Consider the following 13,093-nt stretch of genomic DNA (forward strand, 5'->3'; position numbering starts at 1 on the left):
TGGAACTGGGGGGAGGGGGCTGGAAGTGGGGGGGAGTCCCTGGAATTGGGGAGGGGGTACCCCGAGTCTGGGGGGTCCCTGGAACTGGGGGGATCTCTGGAACTGGGGGGGGGGGGGCTGGAACTGGGGAGGGGTCCCTGGAACTGGGGGCAGTCCCTGGAATTGGGGAGGGGGTACCCCGAGTCTGGGGGGGGTCCCTGGAACTGGGGAGGGGGTACCCCGAGTCTGGGGGGGGGTCCCTGGAACTGGGGGGGTCCCTGGAACTGGAGGGGGGGTACCCGGAGTCTGGGGGGTCCCTGGAATTGAGGAGGGGTCCCTGGAATTGGGGAGGGGGTACCCCGAGTCTGGGGGGGGGCCCTGGAACTGGGGGGGAGTCCCTGGAATTGGGGAGGGGATACCCCGAGTCTGGGGGGGTCCCTGGAACTGGGGGGGTCCCTGGAATTGGGGAGGGGGTACCCCGAGTCTGGGGGGGGTCCTGGAACTGGGGGGATCCCTGGAACTGGGGGGGGGGGGGCTGGAACTGGGGAGGGGTCCCTGGAACTGGGGGCAGTCCCTGGAATTGGGGAGGGGATACCCCGAGTCTGGGGGGGTCCCTGGAACTGGGGGGGGTCCCTGGAATTGGGGAGGGGGTACCCCGAGTCTGGGGGGGTCCCTGGAACTGGGGGGTCCCTGGAGCTTGGGGGGGTCCCTGGGAGCTGGAGGAAAGGGGGGGGTGGGGAACTGGGAGCTGCTGGTTTTAATGGGGCCGGGCCCGCCCCCGCCCCCTGCCCTCCCCTGGGGGTGCGGAGCGTTGAGCAACTGGGGGGGGGGGGTTGGTGCAAATGGGTGTGCAAAGTTTAGGGCTTGTGCAACGCCTGGAGCTGGTGCAAAGGGCCGTGCGATGGTGGGGCTGGGGCAAAGGCGCGTGCAAGGTTTGGGGGCTGGGGCAAACGCGTGTGCAAGGTTTGGGGCACGTGCAAAGGCACGTGCAAAGTTTGGGGGCCCAGGAAAACGTCTGTGCAAAGTTTGGCGCTTGTGCAAAGTTTGGGGGCCCAGGAAAACGTCTGTGCACGGTTTGGGGCTCGTGCAAATGCACGTGCAAAGTTTGGGCGCCCAGGAAAATGTCTGTGCACGGTTTGGGGCTCGTGGAAATGCACGTGCAAAGTTTGGGGGCCCAGGAAAATGTCTGTGCAAGGTTTGGGGCTCATGGAAATGCACGTGCAAAGTTTGGGGCTTGTGCAAATCTACGTACAACATTTTGGGGCTCGTGTAAAGTCATGCGCAGTGCTGGGGCTTGTGCAAAAGATCGTGCAACGTCTGCAGCTTGTGCAAAGGCACGCGCAACATTTGAGGCTTGTGCAAACACGTGCAACTCTGAGGCACGTGCAAACCTCTCTGCAAAGTCTGGTGGTTGTGCAAATGCACGTGCAATGTTTCTGGCTCGTGCAAACGCACGCGCGACGCCGGGCCTCGTGCAAATGCCCGTGCAACGCTTGGGGCTGGTGCAAAGTTTGCACCTCGCGCAAACGCACGTGCAAGGCTGGGGCTTGCGCGAACGCCGAGGGTCGTGCAAAGGCACGTGCAACGCTTGGGGCTGGTGCAAACCCCCGTGCAAGCTCTGGGACTTGTGCAAGCCCCTTCCGTGCGTGTGCGAGAGCCCCGGGGCCGCGTCGTACTGGGAGGAACTGGGAAGAACTGGGAGGAACTGGGAGTTTATTGTTCTGTACAGCACGCGGGCGGGCGTATTTACAGCTGTCACCGTCCCCGGGGGTGGCCCTGGGACCCTTGGGGACATCGGGGACCCCCAGGTCACCCCCACCCCCCCCCCCCCAGCGAGGGGTCCCAGGACATGGGGGGGGGACACACAACACGTGGGGACACTGGGGGACCCCCCCAGGTCACCCCTTGTCCCCATCGAGGGGTCCCAGGATGCTGGGGGGGGACAGAGGGACCCCCAGGTCACAGAAGGACACTGGAGGGGGGAAATGGGGACACTGGGGGACACTTGGGGACCCCCCAGGTCACCCCATCCCCATTGAGGGACGCCCGGGGTGGGGGGGGACATGGGGACACCAGGGGACCCCCCGCCCCATGTCCCATCGAGGGGTCCCAGGACATTGGGGGGGACAGGGGGACCCCCAGGTCACCGAAGGACACTGGGGGGGGACATGGGGACACCGAGGGACCCCCCAAGCCACCCCCTGTCCCCATCAAGGGGTCTCAGGACACTGGGGGGGGGACACGGAGACACCGGGGGACCCCCATGTCACCCTCTGTGTCCCCATAGAGGGGTCCCAGGGACACGTGGGGACCCCCGGGTGACACGGGGACACTGCGGGACCCCCAGGCCACCCCCCCCCGTCCCCAGTGTCGGGGTCCCAGCGGGGTCACTGGGCAGACTGGGGGGACTGGGCCACCGCCCCGGGGGTCCCGTTAGCTTTCCCGAAGGAGGGGGGGGGCGGTTGGGGACTGTCCCCAGGCTCCGATTTGGGGGTGACAGCGGAGGGAACAACGGGGGAGGCGGTGGCAGAGGGGGACAGTTGGGGACCCGGAGCGGCGGCACCCGTGGGGGTCCCGGCCCCCCCCTTGGCGTCACCGGTGGGGGGTAGGGACACCACGATGTACTTCTGGACGCTGCCGGTGACGGTGGCACTGGGGACCGTGGGCGCCGCCGACACCAGTTTGACCACGGGCTGGACGCTGGGGACGGTGGTGGTGACGGGGGAGGTGGCCGTGGGCGCGGGGCTCGTGCTGAAGGTGATCACCTGGGGGGGGGTACGGGGACAGCGTGGGCACGGGGACTGGGGGGGGCACGGGGACGGCATGGGGACGGGGACGGGGGGGGCACGGAGACTGGGGGGGGGCACAGGGACAGCGTGAGGGGCACAGGGACAGAGAGGGGCACGGGGCCTGGGGGGCACAGGGACAGCGTGAGGGGCACGGGGACTGGGGGGGGGCACGGGGACCGAGAGGGGGGCACGGGGACAGTGTGGGGACTGGGGGGGGGGCATGGGGACAGCGTGAGGGGCACGGGGACTGGGGGGGGGCACGTGGACTGGGGGGGGGCACGGGGATGGGGCATGGGGACTGGGGGGACACGGGGACGGCATGGGGACTGCGGGGGGGCACGGGGACAGCGTGGGCACGGGGACTGGGGGGGCACAGGGACAGAGAGGGGCACAGGGACGGGGCATGGGGACTGGGGGGGCACAGGGACTGGGGGGGGGCACGGGGACAGAGAGGGGGGCACGGGGACTGGGGGGGGCACGGGGACCGAGGGGGGCACGGGGACTAGGGGGGGCACAGGGACTGGGGGGGGGGGCATGGGGACCGAGAGGGGGGCACGGGGACAGCGTGGGGACTGGGGGGGGGGGGCATGGGGACAGCGTGAGGGGCACAGGGACTGGGGGGGGGCACGGGGACAGCGTGGGCACGGGGACTGGGGGGGCACAGGGACTGGGGGGGGGGCACGGGGACGGCATGGGGACGGGGACGGGGGGGCACGGAGACTGGGGGGGGGCACAGGGACAGCGTGAGGGGCACGGGGACTGGGGGGGGGGCACGGGGACCAAGAGGGGGGCACGGGGACAGTGTGGGGACTGGGGGGGGGCATGGGGACAGCATGAGGGGCACAGGGACTGGGGGGGGGCACGGGGACTGGGGGGACATGGGGACGGCACGGGGACTGCGGGGGGGCACGGGGACAGCGTGGGCACGGGGACTGGGGGGGGGGCACGGGGACAGAGAGGGGGGCACGGGGACAGAGAGGGGGGCACGGAGACTGGGGGGGGGCACGGGGACAGCATGGGGACGGGGACGGGGGGGCACGGAGACTGGGGGGGGCACGGGGACAGTGTGAGGGGCACAGGGACTGGGGGGGGGGGCATGGGGACCGAGAGGGGGGCACGGGGACAGTGTGGGGACTGGGGGGGGGGGGCACAGGGACTGGGGGGGGGCCATGGGGACAGCGTGAGGGGCACGGGGACAGCGTGGGGGGCACGGGGATGGGGGGGCACGGGGACAGCGTGGTGGGGCATGGGCACAGGGTGGGCATGGGGACAGTGGAGGGGGGGGACACGGGGACACAGGAACCATGGGGTGACACAGCGGGGTGGGGGGGGGGACGACGACAACACAGCCACGGCCACATCCTGACCGCGGGGACACGGGGCGGGGGGGGTGACAAAGCCACGTCCCGATGGGAGGACACACCCCACCCCCCACCCCACCCCCCCAGAAGGAACATTTTGGGGGATGGGGACACCCCCGATGTCCCCAGGAGGAGCGGTGAGCGGGGGGAGGGGGGGTGTCCCCCCCCTTGTCCCCTACCTGCTGCGAGGCGCTGCTCCCCGAGGCCGAGGACATGACAATGAACTTGGTGGGGGGTGGGGAGGGCTGGCTGGGGGGGGCGGGGCGCCCCGGGCCCAACCCCGGTACCGGCAGGGTGATGGCACCCGGCATCTTGATGATGCTGGGGGGACGCGGGGGCCCCCCCTGCCCCTGCGGCGCCTGTGACAAGGTCAAGGTGGGACGCGGCTGCGGGGACAAGGTGGGGGGGGGGGAGGGGACGACAGACACGTGGGCAAGGTCACGGCCCGGGGAGGGGGGGGGGACACACACGTGTCAGGGGGGTGTGTGTCCCGTCCCCCCCACAATGTCCCCAAGTGTTGTCCCCCCCCCACGTCTTGGGTGACCCCGTGAGCTCCCTGTCCCCCCGTTGTCCCCACGTCCCCCCTCCGTGTCCCTATGTCACCCCCACGTCCTCCCCCCGTGTCCCCCACTGGGTCCCCCCCCGTGTCCCCCCCATCCCTTCCCATGTCCCTCAGTGTCTCCACGTCCCCTGCCGTGTCCCCATGTCCCCTCCGTGTCCCCCCATGGCCCTCCCCCCCGGCCCCCCGCAATGTCCCCACATCCTCCCAGTGTCCCCCCGTGTCCCCACATCCCCCCCGTGTCCCCATGTCCCCCCGTGTCCCCACATCCCCCCCCAGTGTCCCCGTGTCCCCCCACATCCCCTCGCAGTGTCCTCACGTCCCTCCCACGTCCCCCTCCAGCGTCCCCGGTGTCCTCCGCTGCACCCACCCTACCGACCTCCCGCCGCTCCGTTACGGACCAACGTGTCCCCTCCCCGTCCCCCCCAATGTCCCCGTGTCCCCCCCCTCCCCGCGCCGTGTCCCCACCTGGGTGATGGTCAGGGTGGTCCTGTTGACCTGCTGGGCCTGCATGGCGGCCTGGGCTCGCGCCTTCACCACGTGGGTGCAGAGCAAAGCCCCCAGGTAGCCAAAATCCCCCTTGTAGGAGTCCTGGTTATCGGGGGGGGGACGGATCTTGGCCAGCACGGGGGCGCAGTGTTTCTGCGGGGACATCGGGGACATCAAGGGGGACACAGGGGACACCGCCGGGGAGGGGGGACGCCGCACCAGCAGCCACGTCCCCCACCTACCCCTCTACCTTCCCCTCAAGCGCGACCCTCAGCCTCGCGACTGCCGATTACGGGGTGCCACGGCGTCACCCCCGCTCCGTGTCCCCCCGCTCCGTGTCCCCCCTCCCATGTCCCCTCCGTGTCCCCAAGTCCCACCAGGAGCAGGGTCTGGACGTGGTCGGCCCCGATCTTGTCGATGTTGCTGACCACGGGACCCTCCAAAATGCTTCGGACCCGCTCGCCCTCCACTTGTAGCCGAGGTAGGATCAACGTCTTGATGACCTGGGGACAAATTGGGGACAAATTGGGGACATTGAGGGGGACGCGTGGGGTCCCAGAAGGGTGCGATGCTATGGGAAGGGGATGTGGGGAGGATGACGAGGGGTCGTGTGAGGCTGCCGTGGGGCACAGCCATGCCGTGGGGTGATGTGGCTCTTGAGGGGGGTGACGTATGGGACACGCGTCACCGTAGGCAGGTGACACGGTGGGGACGCTCACGTCGTGGCCCAGCTCAGCCAGTCCCGCGATGGAGCCGTAGCGCGTGGTCCAGGGCGTCTTCTCGTCCACCCAGCTCTGAGGCAGAGGAGGATGTCGCTCCACGGCTCCGCTTCTGCCCCACAGCCCTGCCCCATAACCCCAGCCCTGCCCCATAGCCCTGGTTCTGGTCCTGCCCATAGCCCCCAACCCTGCCCCACAGCCCTGCCCCATAGCCCCAGTCCTGCCCCATAGCCCTGCCCCATAGCCCCAGTCCTGCCCCATAGCCCTGCCCCATAGCCCTGGTTCTGGTCCTGCCCATAGCCCCCAGCCCTGCCCCATAGCCCCCAGCCCTGCCCCATAGCCCTGGTTCTGGTCCTGCCCATAGCCCCCAGCCCTGCCCCACAGCCCTGCCCCATAACCCCTGGTGCTGCCCCACAGCCCCGCCCCCTCACTCCCCCACCCCCACCCCCCCAAGCCCCACCCCCTCCGCTGCCCCTGCCCAGCCCCACCCCAGCTCCACCCCCAACATTGCCCCACCCCCGCCCTATTCCCAGCCCTGCTCCACCCCCAGCCCCGCCCTAACCAGGCCCCCAGCCCCACCCCCTCACTCCAGCCCCACCCAAGCCCCACCCATTACCCCACCCTGCCCCACCCCCACCCCAGCCACACCCTCTCCAAACCCCACCCCCTTACCCCACCCTAACCCTGCCCCTAGCCCCACCCCCTCTCCAAGCCCCACCCTTACCCCACCCTGCCCTAACCCCAGCCCCACCCCCTTACCCCACCCCCTCACCCTGCCCCCAGCCCCACCCCCTTACCCCAAGCCCCACCCCCTTACCCCACCTTAACCCCGCCCCCAGCCCTGCCCTAACCCCACCCCCTTACCCCACCCTGTCCTAACTCCACCCCCAGCTCCACCCCAGCCCCGCCCCCTCACCCCAAGCCCCACCCCTTTACCCCACCCCCACCCCACCCCCTTACCCCACCCCCTCGCCCCACCCCAGCCCCACCCCTTACCCCACCCTGTCCTAACTCCACCCCCTCACTCCAAACCCCACCCCCAGCCCCACCCCCTCACCCCAAGCCCCACCCCCCTCACCCTGTCCCCAGCCATGCCCTAACCCCAGCCCCACCCCCTTACCCCACCCTGCCCTCACCCCACCCCCACACCCCAAGCCCCACCCCCTCACCCCCAGCCCCACCCCCTCACCCCACCCTGCCCTCCCCCCACCCCCTCTCACCCCAAGCCCCACCCCCCTCACCCCACCCCCCCTCACCCCCAGCCCCACCCCCTCACCCCACCCTGCCCTCACCCCACCCCAACCCCCACCCCCCTCTCACCCCCCACCCCCTCACCCCCAGCCCTACCCCCTCACCCCAAGCCCCACCCCCTCACCCCACCCCCTCACCCCAACCCCCACCCCCTCTCACCCCCACCCCCTCACCCCACCCCCACCCCCTCACCCCAAGCCCCACCCCCTCACCCCCAGCCCCACCCCGTCACCCCACCCTGCCCTCCCCCCACCCCCTCTCACCCCAAGCCCCACCCCCCTCACCCCACCCTGCCCTCACCCCACCCCAACCCCCACCCCCTCTCACCCCCACCCCCTCACCCCCTCACCTCACCCCCTTACCCCACCCTGCCCTCACCCCACCCCAACCCCCACCCCTGCCCCCTCTCACCCCCAGCCCCACCCCCTCACCCCTCACCCCACCCCTCCCCCCACCCTCACCCCACCCCCTCACCCCACCCTGCCCTCACCCCACCCCAACCCCCACCCCCTCACCCCACCCCCTCTCACCCCCAGCCCCACCCCCTTACCCCACCCTGCCCTCACCCCACCCCCAACCCCCAGCCCCACCCCCTCACCCCCACCCCCTCACCCCTCCCCCCACCCCCACCCCTCCCCCCGCCCACCTTGGTGAAGGTCTTGGTGATGCGGGACTGGATGTTGTTGGTGGTGGTGCTGAAGTTCTTGCAGACCTGGGCCACCAGCCGGGCCGCGAAGTCCCGCAGCGCCCAGTGGTTGTCCACGTCGGGACGCAGGCACAGCTGGCGGCTCACGATGCACGTCATGACGGCGGGGATCAGCTCGTGGAGCTGGGGGGGACACGGGGGGGGGGGACACGGGGTCAGCTGGGGGACACGGGGGGACACGGGGTCAGCTGGGGACAGGGGGGACACGGGGGTCAGCTGGGGGACACGGGGTCAGCTGGGGGACACGGGGGGACATGGGGGAAATGGGGGTCAGCTGGGGGACACGGGGGAAATGGGTGACACGGGGGTCAGCCGGGGGACATGGGGTCAGCTGGGGACAGGGGGGGACACGGGGGTCACAGGGGACATGGGGTCAGCTGGGGGACAGGGGGGACACAGGGGACACGGGGTCAGCCGGGGGACACAGAACACGGGGTCAGCTGGGGGACACGGGGACACAGGGGACATGGGGTCAGCTGGGGGACATGGGGGACACGGGGGTCAGCCAGGGGACACAGGGGACACAGGGGTCACAGGGGACACAGGGGTCACAGGGGACATGGGGTCAGCTGGGGGACACGGGGTCAGCTGGGGGACAGGGGGGACACAGAACACGGGGTCAGCTGGGGGACACGGGGGTCAGCTGGGGGACATGGGGTCAGCCGGGGGACACAGGGGACAGAGGACGGGGGGGACACAGGGTCAGCTGGGGACGTGGGGTCAGCTGGGGGACACGGGGTCAGTGGGGGGGACACGGGGGACACAGGTACGGCCCCACATCAGGACACAGTCAGAGCTGGCGGCTCCCGATACGTGTCAGGCCAATGGGGACAGCTGGTGGCACTTGGGGACACAAGAGGACACGGGGAGGACACACGAATTTGATGTGGGGGATGCAGGGGACACGGGGGACACAGGGACAGGGGGAACAGGGGGGACATGGGGGACACGGGAACAGCCCCACGTCAGGACGCAGGGAGATCCAGTGGCTCCCGACATGTCGTGACGTTGGGGACAAGCTGATGGCTCTTGGGGACACGTGGGGGACACACGGGGGACACGTGTCCCACCAGGACAGACCGGTGATGTCCTCTGGTGGGGGGGGGTCCTAGCAAGGGACAGGAGCAGGGTGGCCGTGTCCCTCCCGTGTCCCCAAGTCCACCCATGTCCCTGTGTCCCCCCCCGTGTTCCTGTGTCCCCCGCCGTGTCCCCGGTGTCCCCCCCCGTGTCCCCTCCTCACGTATTTCTCCAGGTAGAGGGTGGGGTTGTCCATCAGAGCCTTCACCATCCGCATGAGGTAGATGAGAAGCGCCAGGTTGTTCTGCACCACGTTGACCCGGACCTGGGACAAAAAAAAGAAAGAAAAAAAAAAAAAAAAAAAAGGGGCTGTGTGATGTCACAAGTGCCACCCTCACCTTTGGGGACACCGTCGTGTCACCTACACTCACCCCCTCCGAGATGAAGGTGCTGAAGCGAGGAAGCATCTGGTAGAGACCGGGATCGGTGGCGATGCTCTGCAGGGCTTCCTGGGTGGGGGGGGGACACACAGCTGGATGTCACCCCAAGGGACGCGGGGACACCCCAAGGGACACCCCAAGGGACACGGGAGGATGTGGGGGACAGTGAGGGGGGTTGACAAGGACCCCTAAACCCAAACCAAGAGAGACGGGGCCACCAACGCGAGAGGTTACGTCGACCTAGGGGGACGTCGAGATGTCCCCAACAAAAGGCGTGGGGGCTATGGGGACGTCCCCAAAAAGAGGGTGTTTTGGGGGGTGTTTGGGGACGTCGGGGACGTTTTTGGGGACACACTCACGGCGCGTTTGGCCTCGCAGGAGCCGACGCAGGCCTCGGTGATCTCCTTGTAGTAGAGCTGCTGCTCCACCGAGAGCTCGTGGACGCTGCGGGGTTTGAGGCGCAGCGGGGTCCCCTCCAGCAAGGGACCCTTCTTCTCCTTCCCTGGGGGGGGGGGGCACAGGGACATTGGGGGGATGCGGGAACCCCCAGGCACCCCAAAATCCTTGGTGGGCACCCCAAAGACCCCATGGGCACCCTAAACCCCCCCAGAGATACCTCAAAAGCCTTCCCAAAAGCCCCAAGGACCCCCCAAAAGCCCCAAGGACCCCCCCCAAATACCCCATGGACCCCCCACAAAAGTCTTCATGGGCACCTCAAGGACCCCCCGAACGCCCTGTGGACCTCCGAAACATCCCAAGGACCCCCCAAACCCTTCAAGGGCACCCCACTGACCCCCTAAACCCTTCCCGAAAGTCCCATGGACACCCCAAACACCCCATGAACCCCCCCCAAACATCCCAGCAATATCCCCCAAACCATCTTGAACAGCCCACGGACCCCCTCAAACACCCCACAGACACCCCACAACCCTTCCTGAAGATCTCCCGGACCCCCCCTAAACACCCCTAGACCCACTCGAACACCCCAGGGATCCCCCCAAACACCCCCCCGAGACACCACGCCCCCCCCCCAATCCTTTCCCCGTGACCCACCTTTGCCGTCGGCGGTGGCCACGCTCTGGCCTTTCCCCTTCAGCGTCCCGTCGTCCTCCTGCCCCGGCTTCGTGGCCTTGAGGGGCTCCGTGGCTTCAGCTTTCTGCTGCTCCTTGGGGGCTGGAGGGGTCGGGGAGGTGAAGACAAAAGGTTTTGGGGGGTCATTCACCCCCTGTCGAGGGGGGTAAATGAACCCTGAGGAAGAGGAGGGACAACTCGCTCACCCGGTGGGGGGTTTTCGGGGATGGCCGGCTGCACCCCCTCGATGCTGAGCCAGTGAGCTGCGAGCGGGGAGAAAACAAAGTGAGGAACGCCCTTAAAAACCTGAAATCACCCCAAAAAATACACACGCGCCCCAAAAAATACTCCTCACACCTTTGAGGCAGACGTCGAGGGGTACGCGGGGCAGCGGGGTGTTGATGATGTCGCTCAAATCCACTTCTTTTTCCTCGTAAAAATAAAGTTCGCGCCCGCCGCCGCTGGCGTAACGGAAGGGGATGAATTCCTGAGCGTGGAAACCGTAGAGGGGCTGCGGGGGGGAAATGGGGAGAAGGAGGAGGTTAATGGGGCTGGGGAACCCCCAAAATATCCCCCCCATCTCCTCCGAGGGTCCCGGGGGTCTCCCCCAAACTGGGGGGCTGTGGTACCTCCACATTTTTGAGTTTGAGGGCGAAGTCGACGTCCCCCGTCGTCAGTTTGCGCCGCTTCCCCATGTGCATGAATTTGAGGGCGTCCTGGGACGGGGGGGGGGGGGGGGAGGGAGGCAAAGAAAGAAGGGGGGGAGGCAAAAAAAGGGGGGGTTTAAAGGATGGGGGCATCAGGGGGGAGCCTGGGATGGGCTGTCACCCCCCTGTACCCCAAATCTGAGGCTTTGTGTCCCTCTGGCCACGTCCCCATCAGTCCCTGCTGCGATGTGTGTCACCCCCCGCAAACCCAGGGGTGTTGTCCCCCCCAAACCCGGGCGATCCGAGGGGTCCCATCCTCCCCAAATCCAGGGGTGTTGTCCCCCCCAAACCCAGGGGTGTCGTCCCCCCCAAACCCGGGCGATCCAAGGGGTCCCATCCTCCCCAAATCCAGGGGTGTTGTCCCCCCCAAACTCAGGGGATACGAGGGATCCTGTCCCCCCCAAACCCAGGGGTGTTGTCCCCCCCAAACCCAGGCGATCCAAGGGGTCCCATCCCCCCCAAACCCAGGGGTGTTGTCCCCCCCAAACTCAGGGGATACGAGGGATCCTGTCCCCCCCAAACCCGGGCGATCCGAGGGGTCCCGTCCCCCCCAAACCCAGGGGTGTCGTCCCCCCCACCCCCGGGCGATCCGAGGGATCTCCCGCCCCCACCCCCGGGCGATCCGAGGGGTGCCCCCCACCCCAAACCTGGGCGATCTCCTTGAGGCGGTAGCTCGCCTCCTCAGCCAGCAGCTGACAGGTCTCCTCAGGCACCTGCCCGATGCCCATGGCCTCCGCCATCACCTTCATCGACTCGGCCGGCAGCAGCGTGTGGCTCAGCTTCAGCTTCTTCTCCTCCGCCATCCTCCTCCCCGCCCCTAAACCGCCCCCCAGCCCGGTGTCACCCCGCTAAAAGGACCCCAGAAAAGGGGGGGTCGGGGAGCGGGGGCGGGGGGGGGTGCGGGACCCCCCGTCCGTCTCTCACGGCGTTTCCCCGGTTCCCGCCGCTGCCGCCATCTTGGCTCGACTCCCCTCCCTCAGCGCCAGGTCCTGGCTGCGGTGCGTTGTGAAGAGGAGAGCGGGGTGATGATGGGGATCCCCAAACTCTCCTTTCCCCGAGAGGCTGCGATTATCGTGATATAGAACTTGTGAGGGGATTAATCGGGGATGGTGGTAGTGGGAGCCGGGGACCGGGAGGTGATCACTACCTCCCTGACAGGACCTGGGCTGGTGAGGAGAGCGCTGCGCATGCGCATTGGTGTAACGAGGGTGATGGGGGAGACCATTGGGGTGATGGGGGGGGGAGAGGGCGAGACCATTGGGGTGATTTGGGGGGGAGAGGGCGAGACCATTGGGGGGATGGGGGGGGGGAGAGGGCGAGACCATTGGGGTGATTTGGGGGGGAGAGGGCGAGACCATTGGGGTGATGGGGGGGAGAGGGCGAGACCATTGGGGGGATGGGGGGGGAGAGGGCGAGACCATTGGGGTGATTTGGGGGGGAGAGGGCGAGACCATTGGGGTGATTTGGGGGGAGAGGGCGAGACCATTGCGGGGGGGGATCATAGAATCATAAAGTAGCCCCTTCGCCATCTTTGTTGCTCTCCTTTGGACGCTCTCCAATACTTTTATGTCCTTTTTTTTGTACTGTAGCACCCAAAACTACTGGTTTTGCGACGAAAGGAAACGCCTGCCGCTTCCTGCGAAATCGGCGTTAACGAGTTTTCTGTTAGTCCTGAATTGCGGTGACATCCTTATGGCCACGGTGTCCCACGTCCCCTCGGGTCATGGTGTGCCCATGGCTGTGGTGTCCCTGTGTGTCATGGTGTCCCTCATCTCCATGACCAGCGTGTCCTCATGGCCGCGGTGTCCTCATGTGTCATGGTGTCCCCATGTGTCATGGTGTCCCTCATCTCCATGACCAGCGTGTCCTCATGGCCGTGGTGTCCCCATGGCCATGGTGTCCCTGCGTGTCATGGTGTCCCTCATCTCCATGACCAGCGTGTCCTCATGGCCGTGGTGTCCCCATGGCCGTGGTGTCCCCATGTGTCATGGTGTCCCTCATCTCC

At 68.1% G+C, this 13,093-nt stretch overlaps 1 protein-coding gene across 2 annotated transcripts; it reads right to left on the bottom strand.

Moving 5' to 3' along the window:
- Positions 1 to 1,675: 1,675 nt before the first annotated feature.
- On the bottom strand, positions 1,676 to 12,073 carry TAF6 (TATA-box binding protein associated factor 6). 2 transcript variants are annotated; one of them, XR_008574411.1, is made up of 15 exons: positions 11,736 to 12,073; positions 11,011 to 11,097; positions 10,739 to 10,892; positions 10,588 to 10,644; positions 10,364 to 10,483; positions 9,670 to 9,812; positions 9,302 to 9,379; positions 9,094 to 9,195; positions 7,794 to 7,976; positions 5,897 to 5,971; positions 5,555 to 5,680; positions 5,157 to 5,330; positions 4,309 to 4,515; positions 1,953 to 2,744; positions 1,676 to 1,911 (listed from the first exon to the last, which is right to left on the bottom strand). XR_008574411.1 is itself a non-coding variant. In XM_054806786.1 (14 exons), exons 1-14 carry the CDS (start codon positions 11,889 to 11,891, stop codon positions 2,367 to 2,369), a joined length of 2,040 nt encoding a protein of 679 aa, XP_054662761.1. In that variant the 5' UTR covers positions 11,892 to 12,073; the 3' UTR covers positions 1,676 to 2,366. The 2 variants fall into 2 exon arrangements, 1 of the variants encoding a protein (XP_054662761.1); XM_054806786.1 differs by having other exon boundaries at positions 1,676 to 2,744.
- Positions 12,074 to 13,093: the final 1,020 nt, after the last annotated feature.

The sequence above is a fragment of the Grus americana genome, chromosome 30 (assembly GCF_028858705.1).
Source record: "Grus americana isolate bGruAme1 chromosome 30, bGruAme1.mat, whole genome shotgun sequence".
Taxonomy (NCBI): Eukaryota; Metazoa; Chordata; class Aves; order Gruiformes; family Gruidae; genus Grus; species Grus americana.

Coding starts and splice junctions, on each gene's coding strand:
- TAF6 (XM_054806786.1), bottom strand. CDS start 11,891: ATGGCGGAGGAGAAGAAGCTGAAGCTGAGCCACACGCTGCTGCCGGCC. Junction 9,380..9,669: donor CCTGCGAGGCCAAACGCGCC/GTGAGTGTGTCC, acceptor CCCCCCACCCAG/GAAGCCCTGCAGAGCATCGC. Junction 7,977..9,093: donor CCCTCTACCTGGAGAAATAC/GTGAGGAGGGGA, acceptor TGTCCCCCCCAG/CTCCACGAGCTGATCCCCGC.